The sequence below is a fragment of the Scomber japonicus genome, chromosome 16 (assembly GCF_027409825.1).
Source record: "Scomber japonicus isolate fScoJap1 chromosome 16, fScoJap1.pri, whole genome shotgun sequence".
Lineage (NCBI taxonomy): Eukaryota > Metazoa > Chordata > Actinopteri > Scombriformes > Scombridae > Scomber > Scomber japonicus.
Genome location: NC_070593.1, coordinates 14,522,977 through 14,535,720, shown reverse-complemented (window position 1 = coordinate 14,535,720; position 12,744 = coordinate 14,522,977). Strand labels below are relative to the sequence as shown.

The following is a 12,744-nucleotide window of genomic DNA, read 5'->3' as shown; positions in this document are numbered from 1 at the left end:
TCTGAAATGTGCGATGATTCTTTTTTTGAAAGTGAAAAACAGCAGTTGTTACTTCTTGTGTGGTTTTAAAGGTTAACATCTGCCACACATACCTTGGTTTTGCCCTGTTGGACTCGCTGCCTCTCAGGTGAGTGTGCTGTGGTTCTGCGTTTGAACACAGAATCATTCTGGAAATCATCATCAGAAACAGCTTCACCCTCTGTTTCATCAGACTGGAGAATCAGAGAAAGAAATGATTCACATATTGTACGCTCTCTTCTCATTTATATTGCTGCGTGATATTAAATAATGTAGAAAGCAGAATAAGTAATGCATGGAGTCAAACTGTTTAAATCATATCAGCTGTGCTAAATAGGGTGTACCGTGTCATTCTACACACTAGTAAAGAAAATCTTACAGTATTAAGTGCAGCCACACGTTTCCTGTTTGCTACCACTGGGGAGTCGACATCACTGGAGATCTTTGACTAAGAGACAAAACATGTTACATATGGCATACAAATGTGTATTTTCTATCTCTTCACTATATGTGTGAAGAGGTTGTTAGTGTGTATATAAATTACTCTGTTATCAGTAAATGATGATGGTTGTCATGGTCAAAGCGGTTGTCATGACAACTGCAGGTACCTTGGAAATGACAGACAGAGGCAGACTGGACCATTTGAACTAGATACCTCCTGCTAAGATGGTGTTATTGAACCATAACAGACAGATTACCTCAATTTATTTCTAATGTATACCAACAGAATGAGCGTTTACGTGAGCATTTCATTCATGTTATGAAAGAGCAGAAAATGAATTAAACAGCAGTTTCTCACCATTTGTGGAGACATCAAAGGGTTGATCTTGTTCTGAGGTCTTCTTTTATGAACCACAACCTCCTCTTCACTGTCAGTGTCGCACTCCGCTGAGAATGAGGGTGAGACAAACAGAAACATCTTGACATATAAATATTAATTGGAGCAGAGAGAAATGAAATGTACCAACTTAACAAAGCACAACCTTTTATTAAAGTACATTTTGAAGAGAAAACAAACCTGGATGAAGAGAAAAGTCAGACACAAACACAATTTCTTGGCGTGGGCTCTTTTCCATGTCAGGCCCTGTCTCTGCCTCAGTGGTCCAACCTTCTGGTCGTCTCCGCTTCAAGATGGAGGGTGAAGATGGGGTGCGAGGCCCAGCTGGACCTGACATGAGCCTCCACCTGGCTTCTGGTGATGTGATTGGAGATGGTAGCGGGCTATCTTTAGAGACCAAAGTTGAAATCAGAGGAGAGGACATTTCTTTCTTCCTGTGCTCCAATGTGCTTTCCGATGTAGATAATTTGCATTCACTGTAATGTTTAGGTCTGTGGAAGCTGTTGTAAGGAGTGGATGACTTTGAGACGCCAGGCAAAGACACTGTGGGGTCAGCCTGCTTTTTAGGGTGCGGGGAGGTTGCTGTACATGGGGCAGGAACGACCACTACATCCTCCTCCTCCTCGTCAGAGTCCTCCAGTGTATATCCAAGGTCAAAGTTGACGGGAAAGTAGTCATGGGAGTTGTCAGATGACTCTGCATTTTCTGTTGCATGTTTATTTGGTGCTGCTGTGTGTGTGTGATGTTCTGGCTCTGTAATGTTATGGGTGATTGTGTCCTGAGTTAAATGAGTGTTAGTTGAGTCTGTAGTGCTACATGGATTTGTCAGAGTACACGTATCAGAAGATTTTAACATATTTTTTGTGCTTTTAACATTATCCTCAGCACTGGGGGGTGTTCTGGGCATGACACTGTGTTCAGGGGTGGGGATTTCTGGGATGGTCATCTGCAGGAAAGCTTCGTCATCCTCAAACAAATCCATGCTTTCATTCATCACATCATCCCTCACATCTTCCAAATAATTCTCTGTTTCCTTGCCACCACTCTTATCTGCTTCTTCGCCAGCCTGTTGTTTTATGACATCATTGCCCTTTTCATCATCGATCTCCATGCCATCATGACTCTCACGCTCTTCTTCATCATCAAAAACCTCATCCCAGGTCGGACTGTCGGCTGCTGTGCTGCCCCTGCGGACAGACTGCTTATTATGATAGATTGTGTTGTCCTCTTTTTCCACTAAACACCCGTCAGCATCGTCAGCGTCACTCATCACTATTTCATCATCGTCGTCGTCGTTGTCCATATCCAAGGCGAAGCTGACCTGGAATGGTTGAAGAAGCCCCTGCACCCGCTGAGGAGAGGGAGGATGTGATGGGGAGGCCATGGCAGCATCTAAGTCTACAGTGAGCAGTGGTGGTGATCGGGACAGGAGCTCTGCCACATTGGCCAGGATGACCTTAAGACCCTCATCTCTTCCCGGGAGGAGTTTGGTGGAGGAGGGAGCCACTAAATCCCATTTCGGAAGATAGAACATGGCCTGAAGTTCAACATCTTCACCTAGATCAGGTTCCCTCTCATCGATTCTAGTGATCACCTGTGAAATATTGTCTAAATTAAGTGCATCTCTCTCTGTACACTCTGCTTTTGTGTTGTCCTCAATAACAAAAGCACAGTCATCATTCACGTCAGTGACAGGACAGTCATTGTTTGACTGAAGTGGACAAATTGCGTGACCTCTGATGTCCTCATGAGGTTTCTCGTTCTCATGTTCAACAAAAGGCTTCTGTTTATTCGAGACTGATGTAAAAATGAAATCCATTCCTCGTGCAGTTTCCTCATCGATGCATTCCAGGTCAGACAAAGACTTGTGAGATGGTTTGGATTTGTTGCTGGCAGTTCTAGGATTGTTTTTTGTGCTTCTCTGTCTCTTCTTTTTTTCTGTTTTATCGGGCATCACTTCCCCGTTGGCACTGAAGTAAGGAAGAAGATCCTGTTCGTAGCGGCATTCCCCCTGAGGAGATGCACACACAAACAAAGAAAAGAGTTTGTGTAAGAAAAGATTCCTCTGCGGGTGAAGGCAAGGTCAGGGAGCTTTTCAGCCTCTGGACTTTCTAACCCTTTTATGACACAATATTTTTAGGGCAGCCAATTCCCCACTAAAACATCTTGTCAGTTCATGTTCATACAGTATCTAATCAGGAAATACCCTGTGAAGAGACATCACATTGCAGTCACACACTGAGCACACACAAAATGTTCTGATGTAACATCCCATTTATTTGTTTTTCCCAAAATTTCAAGGAAGACAGACATGGGAACATCTTGTAATTACACACTGTTCCCTTGCACAAAAAATTTTAAAAGCCACAATTTTTCTCTCGCTTAATTAATGAATCTGTCTAAGATTAAAACCTCTCTCCCTTTTCCTTCTGTTCTCTGTGTTACGTACAAGCACATACATCCTAAACACCAGTCATCTGTGCAAACCATATGACCTGGAAGTGATTCATCTAGAGTGGTGTCCTGCTTAGACCAGTAGGGTGCTATCGAACCTGTGATCAGCAGGATGAAGAGGCTCATTGTACAGAGAGAGGAAAATGAAAAGATGGTGGTTAACGGAGATTGGAAAAGAAGGACAGAATTAAGATGTGGAAAACAAAATGCTGTTTTATCCTCTAAAGATAAAATCAAACCTGATGAGAGAGGACCTTGTGTCAATGTATTAAATCAAGTTTGTTTCACTTAGAACATTTGTGAAGGTTCACATGAAAAACTGCTTGTTTCACCCTTTATTCTGTTATAAAACTGAGCATTAGTGCAGACAGATAAGCTTCATGCATGACAAGCCACAAATATGGAGTTTGTGGGACACTGCTTTGTCGTATCATGACATGGGTTGATTAACTGTACAACTGCAGTTTTCTTTTTATTAAACATGTTTTCAATTCATTTACTTTTGATTAATTCTGCAGCTGATCTAGTTTTGTAATTTTAATAGTATAATCAGTAATGTACTGTACTTCGATTCAACAGGTCTTTACTTTATTTTATTTTATTTTTTTACTTTACTTTTTTTTATTAAGCACAAACAAACTGCTCATCAGAATTTACATGTAGATATAACATTACACAAAATATATTGGACCTTGCATATGTGGTAGAAAATGAATACTGGGAAAGTATGAAAAAATTGGTCTTTACTTTAACACCTGGTGCTAGTATGAAGGGTAGTGTGTCACCTGCAGTTTTTATTGTTCTCTCACGTCTATCTCACCTAATCAGCACGCTATTATGGTCCCGGTGAGTTTGTTTGCCAATATACTTATTCAAACAAGCTTATGAAATGTTCAGCCTGTAGCACACAGATATATGTTATACATAACGTTCCAGTGAACATTGTGTGTGAGATTCATTTGAGAGGATATAAAGCTAATACAATTTCTGTTATACATTAAGTTTGCAATCAAAAGCACATATAATGTAAGGAGCCACTTCACTTTAAACCATGTCTAACATTCCACTTGGACACTCAAAGCAGCACAAGGGATTGACAAGTTCATTGTCTTAAATAACTATATATGACTTCAGTGATAATGAGCAACACTAGAACATATACCTCTTCACACATTGGACTACCTTGCATAATGCTTTAGTTAGACAAACAAATCATGGGAAAACCCTTAACAGCTTGCAGGCGTCATACTCTGTACAGCTAACACAGGAGCTGTAATTAACACGTTAGTATTCAGCACTTCTCAATGCAGGGGAGACTTTATATTGAAAAATATGTCTGAACTGTCCCTGAACACAATCCAAACAATTGGTTTTTCCATGTAAAAACAAACAAACAGTAACAGAACTACAGAACTGTTTTAAGATCATTACTTCCTTCATCGAACAACAAAACCAGATGGAAAAATATATTTACTTAACAGCTATTATTATAATTGTTAGGAAGTCAGCTATATTTCTCCTTCCTCAACTTCCCTTTGTTGATCTACTAATCAACTCTACAAGCCACAGCAGTATAAAGCCACGGTTCATGTCTCCAGCTCTCTGCCAGATCGTTCACCAATGCAGGTTACCACGCAGATTACAACGCTCTGCTCCACCATTCCCAGGCCCCCTTTGTCATATTCAAACACACACAACAAGCTAAGCCATCAGATATATCTACAATTAATTCTGCAATAAACTACCCTTTAACCATTCCTGTGTCTCCTGCCCTGTGTTTGCATTTGGATCCTAAATTGAACTGCAACAACAATTACATTTTGAAAAGAGAAAACTGACAAACATTACTGGAAATGGCAGGTTAGCTACTTGTAATGGTACTCATCCACTTCTTAACCATACTTCTGACACCATACTGATGCAGCAATGTTCTTATGGAGGACAAGTGTATGTTGTTGTTTAGTGTGATCCATTAGCTACATGCAGAAAAAAAAGAAGAATTATCTTTAATTTAAGTGTATTTAAATCTAGATGTGAGCCAGACAAAATCTTCATGTTATCAAGAAGGTGGTTTACAGATTTACTGCACTTCACTGCACCTTTAAACAGAAGAATAATTTTGAAAAGCCTCTTTAAACTACTTTTAACCTGTTTAATGTGTTTTAAAATACATTTTTTGTTACCATCCACAATCCAAACCTGTATTTTCTGACCATGTTCATTAGTGGCATATTTCACAAAAAATATAAAAATAAAAAAGATACATTTTAATCAATTTGTGTTTTGAATTTGAAAAAAAAAGATTGTGTTTTCCTTAGATGATCAAGATTGAAAAATATACTGTATTCCTGTTTACACCTGTGTTTATAATCATTACTCAAGTAAACATATTTTTAACAGCATAAAACATTAACAACATAGATTTGGTTATCTAGCATTAGTTAGTAGCAATTGTATTGTTTTCTTTAAACAAGAAGGAGAGAGGAATATTTACTCCAGCTACATAACATGCTCTCAAGTTAGTATTGTGAAATATTGTGAAAGTATTACCCCAAATCTGAGAAATAAATCACATTTTTTAAAAGGGTAATCCATCTTATACAAATCCTTAATACTCCTGTATCCCTCAGACACAAGCTTTGCTCATAGTTGTCCACTTTGCACAGAGGCCACAGCGTGCCCTTCAACATCACAATGATGAAAACATGGAACACAGGCTTTTATGCCAGCAAGGTTTTAGTCAGATGTTAGGGGAATCCATTTTCATGTTCCTCCTTTGAATAAATGTTCTAATATCTTGTCTCTAGTGAGTTTAGACACCCTATCCTGAAAAATAAAGAAAAGAACTTGATTCACACAGGATTAACCTTAACCTCCACCATGCAATTAATTAATGATCAGATTAAGTCTCTGGATGTAGAGATGCTGCGGACCAAAATAAACTTGATGACGATGACAGAGCGCTGCAGACGCTGGAGTGGTCAAAGGTTTGTGTTGTTCGGACAGCAAAGTGGAAACTCCACTCTGTTGATTATCTCACTGCACTATAATAATCATACAAATTTGATGCTCATGAGCACACACAAAGAATTCATCATCCGTATTAATCAGTCTCCATGACTTTGTTTTCAAACATGCAGCGGCTCAGGGTAAGAATCACGTTTCAGGACTTTCTTTGTCCTCAAATTGCTAGACGCTGATCCACTGACCACCCCAGCTGAACTTATTCAAAAGGCATGAAACCTGCAAACTATACGCAATAGAGAAAACATTAGCAACACTTGCGAATCGCTAGGATTTGCAGGTAAATTTCAATTTATAGGCCCTGATATGATAACTTGAGAATAGGACGACAACTAACTTGTTTCAATTGTGGGTTAATCTGCAGATCATTTTCTAAATAAACTGTACGTATATAAAATCTAAAAAACAGAGAGATGTTTTATTCAACCAACAGTCAAAAACCTCAAAGATACTCAGTTTTTTGTATCATATATTAAATAGAAAAACATTAAACCAACATATTTGATATGCTGGAATCAGTGAATTTTAGGGAGTATATATATATATATATATATATATATATATATATATATATATATATATATATATATATATATTATATGTAAGAAACTTCAAAGCTTAACATGTCTTGTAATATATCTATTTCTTTGTCTTTATTTAGATTAATGCAAAGAGTGTGAATAAATTCAAACAGGTAAATGTGATCTATGGAAACTATCTTGCAGTATGTTGCAGGCTTTAAACAACTCAAACACGATCACATTTAAGCTATTCTATACAAAATACTTTTCTATTAAAACTGTTTTTTAATTTGTTTTTCATTTATTTTTACTTTTTTACTTTTTTTGCCTCTGTTTTTCGATCTCCCGCTCTCTTGTCTCCTCAGCACAGTGCGCTGTACAGCCTGACCTAATTCCAACTTCCTGGCTTTATGTAACAGTTCAGAGAATGGTTACATAATGACTGGAGAAGCATGTCTGCCTGCCTGCTCTGTGTCTCTCCATCATAAAGAGAAAAAGGCAAAACACAGAATGCTTTTGAACTCACCCAGACAGAAAATGACTTCAAAAGGAAAATAATGGCTTCTGCAGTGTTAGGCTATTAAGGCAAGGAGGATATGTGTTAGAAAGATGTGTGAAAGAAATGTTAAGTTTGGCCTTTCATTTTGATGCTTTTTTCCCCCTCTCTTTCCCTTTTGTTCCCGTCTGATGTTTCTTCAGCGACAAGGTCAGAAGGCCTCTGTACATTTAGGCGAGCCTCGGCTAACTCTCCCTCACAGAATATGATCTGGTCTGTTAATGTGAACGTGTCTGTGACAAGACCATAAATGTCTACTGTGCGTGGGCTAGAATAAATTAAATTCATCACCACTAAACAGAATGTAAGTTTATCAGAGCATGTTTACTGAATACTTTGGAGAATTGTGTCTCTTATATCAGAGGAAAACCCCAATATGCTGCAGGGGGAGAAAGATTTGTGAAAAATGTTGTGTGTTGAAAAAAAAAAACATACACAAAACAAAAACAGACTGGCTTATTTAATCAAGAAAGCATTAATGCCTTTTCCTGGATATGTTGCATAAATAACACACAATGTATTCCCTATTTCTCAGTTTGAATCTCTTTAACTTACTTTTGTGGAACATTGGGCTATGGATAAAAAAGTGATTTGTTTTTGGTGCAGATACAAATTCAAGGTTTTAAGATTAAGATTATTTCTTATTATTGAGAGATATGAAAAACATTCAAAACTCTGTCTCTCAAACTACAGAATAAAAAACCTGAAGCATGTGTTCAAACTGTTCAATCTACGGGTAACATGATGTGGATCCAGATTAAACATTTCTATACATTAATTATTAGTATAAAAAAACACAAAACAAAACTGAGTGCTTTCGAGTGAAGCATTATGGGATAATTTACAGTATATGAAATAAAGCTAACACACAGTTTCACCTGCAGAAAATGAAAAGCTATTACTGTATCTATGCCACATCTCTGTACAACCATATGTTTTGAATTGAAATCTTCTTTTTTGAGACACATCAGACATTAGCTGCCATCTTGCCCTGTAAACCTGTTTTGTTTTTACCGGTGGGCTAATTCTCTCCTTTCCTAGTATGGTAAAGACTCACGGTGGAGAAAAAAAGGTAATAAGACCACACTTTCTGTTCAGCCAATGATCAGTTTTACCATAATCTCCGACCCAATTTCAAGGATTTGACCAAATTCAGGGGTCTTATCGCTGGCACAACCTTGTGAAATAGCAGATGGTGAGATGAGTCTGGAGCATATGGACTCGTCGATGGTGTGTGAGATATGTGGAGGTGATTAGAGAATGGCTAAATGGACACAAGATCAGAAAGTAGTTAGATTACCCGTCTGACATTGCTTATCATGCCACACCAAACAATACAGTGTGGTTTTTGTGTATGTAAACATAATCCTTTTGAAAGTCTTCCCGGATAGAGAGGTTCTGTTGCTTCAATCTAACTGTTGTGTGACTAGTTCTAGTAAATCTGATGACGTCGGTGATATAACTGATCCATTCAACCAACCACCAAAACAAGATTACTATCAATCAGCAGCAAAGACCACAACCTAGCTGCTACTAGGTCACAAAAAAACATATGAAGAAAGAAAGAAAGCTGATTTTTTTTTTTTGCACTTACAGCAGCTTGGGAGAGAACAAATAGTCTCTCTATAAAAAGCTGATCACACGATAGGATACAGGAGCACAGGAAATTATCATTCATGCAACAAGCTTAAATAACTTTTTCAGTGTTACGTATTAAGACTTTTTTTTTTTTTTTTTAAATAGAAGCATTTTCTGTGTGTTTAAAACATCTAATTTGAGAAAGAGAAGGAAAAAAAGAAAAGCAGTATCAATGGTTTTTGTTGTTGTTTTATTTATTTTATTTTGCTAAAACCACAATTACGCCATGGAGCTTGTTTATCATGCCAGGAATTTGCCTTCCAGGTCTAAACAATGAATGTGGTGACTCAACACAGATCGCGATCATATATTCACATGCAACTCAGCTGACTCCTTCCAGCCTGGTTTAGAAAGTTTGGTGTTCCCTGGCATAAATATTACTACTTTCTCTCTTTTACGAAAAACAAGGCAAGAATGACGTTTGAAGTCATTCTGCAAAACCAAACCTCTGATTAATTGGTGACTACTTTGAATCCGAGCTGCTTCGATGGTAAAGCGATTGATTTAATAAGCTATAAACACATTCAAGTTCACTTTTTATGAACAAAGCAGGACTTGTTCTCACCTCATTTTCCTCTCTCATGGCATCTATCAGCCCCATCACCTTCACGAAGTGCTGGCAGCGGAGGGAGTGATCAACAACATGGGTTGGAAGTGCTTTGTGCTGCCAGTGTCTCCATTCCCACAGTGACAGCTCTCTGGATGGCGTTCCACTTTTGGAAACGTCCTCCTTCATAACATGAAATGATGTCATAAAAATATAAAATAGTCACATTATATACAAGGACACACAAAGGGGAAGGTAGAAGGGTCCTTGCACATCTTTTTTACACGTAACTTTCCAACCTTGGGTTTAAAATGTAGCCACCTGAAATCACTACAGTTGTGACAGCTGCCACCTTGCATGAAGATGCAGAACCATTAATGGCTCTAACCAATCTCAAAATCCACAGATATCCATTCAAAATATCAAAATTAGCAGTGAGTTTTTTCTTCAAGTTGTTAAGGTTTGTAATTTATTTACTGATAATATGTTTCCTAATATTAATTTGAAAACATCTGTTTCATAAGAAGATGTTAAAGAGAGGGACATTTCACAGCAAATCTGTCCAGTAATGTCCAAGATGGCAGCAAGATGTAAAATCAAATCTAGGCCAGACATCCCTTCATATTATTTTGCCATGTACACTGCAAACATATTGTTTATGTAAACTATGGACAAAAAGCATATTTTATTTTTAATGTATTATTTAATTGTTATAGGATAATAATTAAAAAAACATACATGTGGGTTACATGGCATGGGTGTGTATGCTAGCCTCTAAATGGGTTCACACAGCTTCCTCTTTATTTAATGTACATTGTTTTCTATATTTCTCAAACAAGAAAAAAAGAGAGAAAGAAAAAAGAGACAATAAAAAGAAGAAAAAGAAGAGACAAACCTGAGGTGGCGGATCACTGGGCAGGGACATGAAGTGTGACTGCTTCAAGGTTGGATGAGCTTCATCTTCCTCCAGCCTCATGCTGGACGCCCACAGTGAATACTCTGTGCTGCTCAGAAAACCATTGCACATTGCACCGCCCTGCCGAACTACAGAAATATACATACACATACTCAGTGACCCACGTCCAGTTTTCCCAATTAAGAAAACTGGAATTTTGTTTGTAAGATGTCTTACTCAGATTTTGAGGATGGATGAGGGAGGCCCGACCCTCAGAGTGTGATCGTCTACCCTTGGTAGACCGCCTGCTGCTCTCCTGGTGGTCAAACTGGCCACAGGTAATGTGCATCTTATGCAGGGTGGGGTTCACCCCCTCGGGCAGCATATGGGGACTGTTGGGGTACATGTGGAACCCATTTTTCTTGCCAATGATTGACTTGTAAATACTGCGCTTGTTGCTCTGGCTCTGGTTGTAAGTCTGAGAGAAACAAGAGTTAAATTTGTGCTTTAGGTAGTTTATCCGAGATGTTGGCTAACCAACTCTGAGCTTGTTGAACACTGAGTAATGAAATGCATAATGCGTCAAACTTTTTAGCTGAAGGTCAGTTGTTTTTAGATGCGAGTAGGAAACACTCACCCTCTCCTCACGTCCCTCAGCCAAGATGATGACGATGCGTCCCTGCCGTTTACGTCCCGTACGTCCCATTCGCTGCACCAGGCGGATGGGATTCTTCTGTGCATCGAAGCAAACAATGAGGTCCACCTCTCCGATATCCAGCCCCTCCTCCCCGACACAGGTCGACACCAGTGTGTTGAAGCCTCCTTGTCGGAACTTGTGCACTACCTAAAACAGAAGAGAACCGTAGACCTGAAGCTATAAATAGCAGAAGCATTTAAATCTATCCCTTTTATGTTGTCTTCCTAATCTCATGTGTCTGCCTAGATGTATACAGTTGGTGTTACAGTATGTACATACATCAGTAGTTACATCTGGTCTATTTATAGTTAATAAAATGTCTACAGCAACCCAAATGTACATGTAAATACCATACAAGCATTATTTATTTAGAGGAAATTGCACAGACAGTCTGCAGAGATAAATTATAATGCTAGGAAACCAGAAATAAAATCAATGAAGCATTACAGATATTTGTTTTGTTTGTTTTGCACAGTACACTCCTGTAGCACCACTATATGAGATTTAAATGAGACCTGTCAACTTGAAAATTGAACGTGGCCCCAAAAAGGAGAAAATAAGAAAAGTTTTAAATGATATCTGAATTTCCAAATGATACAAATCTTTCTCTCTAAAAAGTATTGTGACAGTTGTTGTTGAAATTTTAATGTCCTCTTTTTCTTTTTATTTGATATCCTCCTATCACTGACAACGCGGTTATTTCCCACTGTTACTGTTTTCTAGGCTTTTAAGACTTTGAACTCAACTTTCTTCAGATAAATTATGTGTTTGATTGAAGCAGGAAATAATCTATAAGTTTATTGTTGGGCAATATCTGTGGTACAGATGATTTCCAGATGATTGACTTTTTTTGTCCAAAAAGGAAAAATATGAACTAAAGTATTTGTTTTGATATCTCTTTAGTAAATATGTCTACAAAAGGGAACATAGTGTCTACCTCAAGTTGTTCCTTTTGGGTAAAACCTTTGACTCCCTTTCCTGAGGCTTGCCCCATAAACGTCATGACCCTTATCAGCGGAGCATGGCAATTCAACATGGCTGCGATCTCCTGTACACTCTCACGGAATGACGAAAAGATCATCACACGGGTGCTTACTTCCTGAGGATGAGAACCTGGAAATAAATATGAGAGACGAGACACAAATAAGACAATAAAAAGTCGTTCAGTAACCACAAGCCAATTTTTTCACAGTGCTTCAACACACAGTATGCTTGTTTGATTCAGTTGCTTGAATGCTTTGTTCTGTGATCCTCTCTAATTTTACATATATTGATATACACTATATTGCCAAAAGTATTGGCTCACCTGCCTTGACTCGCATATGAACTTAAGTGACATCCCATTCTCAATCCATAGGGTTTAATATGACGTCGGTCCACCCTTTGCAGCTGGCAAACCCAGACTCAGATCGCCAGATGGTGAAGTGTGATTCGTCGCTCCAGAGAACGCGTCTCCACTGCTCTAGAGGCCAGTGGCGGCGTGCTTTACACCACTGCATCCGACGCTTTGCATTGCACTTGGTGATGTATGGCTTGGATGCAGCTGCTCGGCCATG

General features: G+C 38.5%; 1 protein-coding gene across 1 annotated transcript in view; it reads right to left on the bottom strand.

Annotated features, from left to right (window-relative positions):
• Positions 1-12,744, bottom strand: part of fancm (FA complementation group M) — a 40,876-nt gene that overhangs the window by 3,304 nt on the left and 24,828 nt on the right. Inside the window, exons 9-17 of the mRNA XM_053335144.1 lie at positions 12,126-12,301; positions 11,129-11,335; positions 10,729-10,969; positions 10,492-10,640; positions 9,615-9,776; positions 1,037-2,867; positions 818-906; positions 398-466; positions 93-212 (exon numbers count right to left, since the gene is read on the bottom strand). Coding sequence (XP_053191119.1) covers positions 93-212; positions 398-466; positions 818-906; positions 1,037-2,867; positions 9,615-9,776; positions 10,492-10,640; positions 10,729-10,969; positions 11,129-11,335; positions 12,126-12,301 — 3,044 coding nt within the window. The remainder of the gene's footprint in view (positions 1-92; positions 213-397; positions 467-817; positions 907-1,036; positions 2,868-9,614; positions 9,777-10,491; positions 10,641-10,728; positions 10,970-11,128; positions 11,336-12,125; positions 12,302-12,744) is intronic.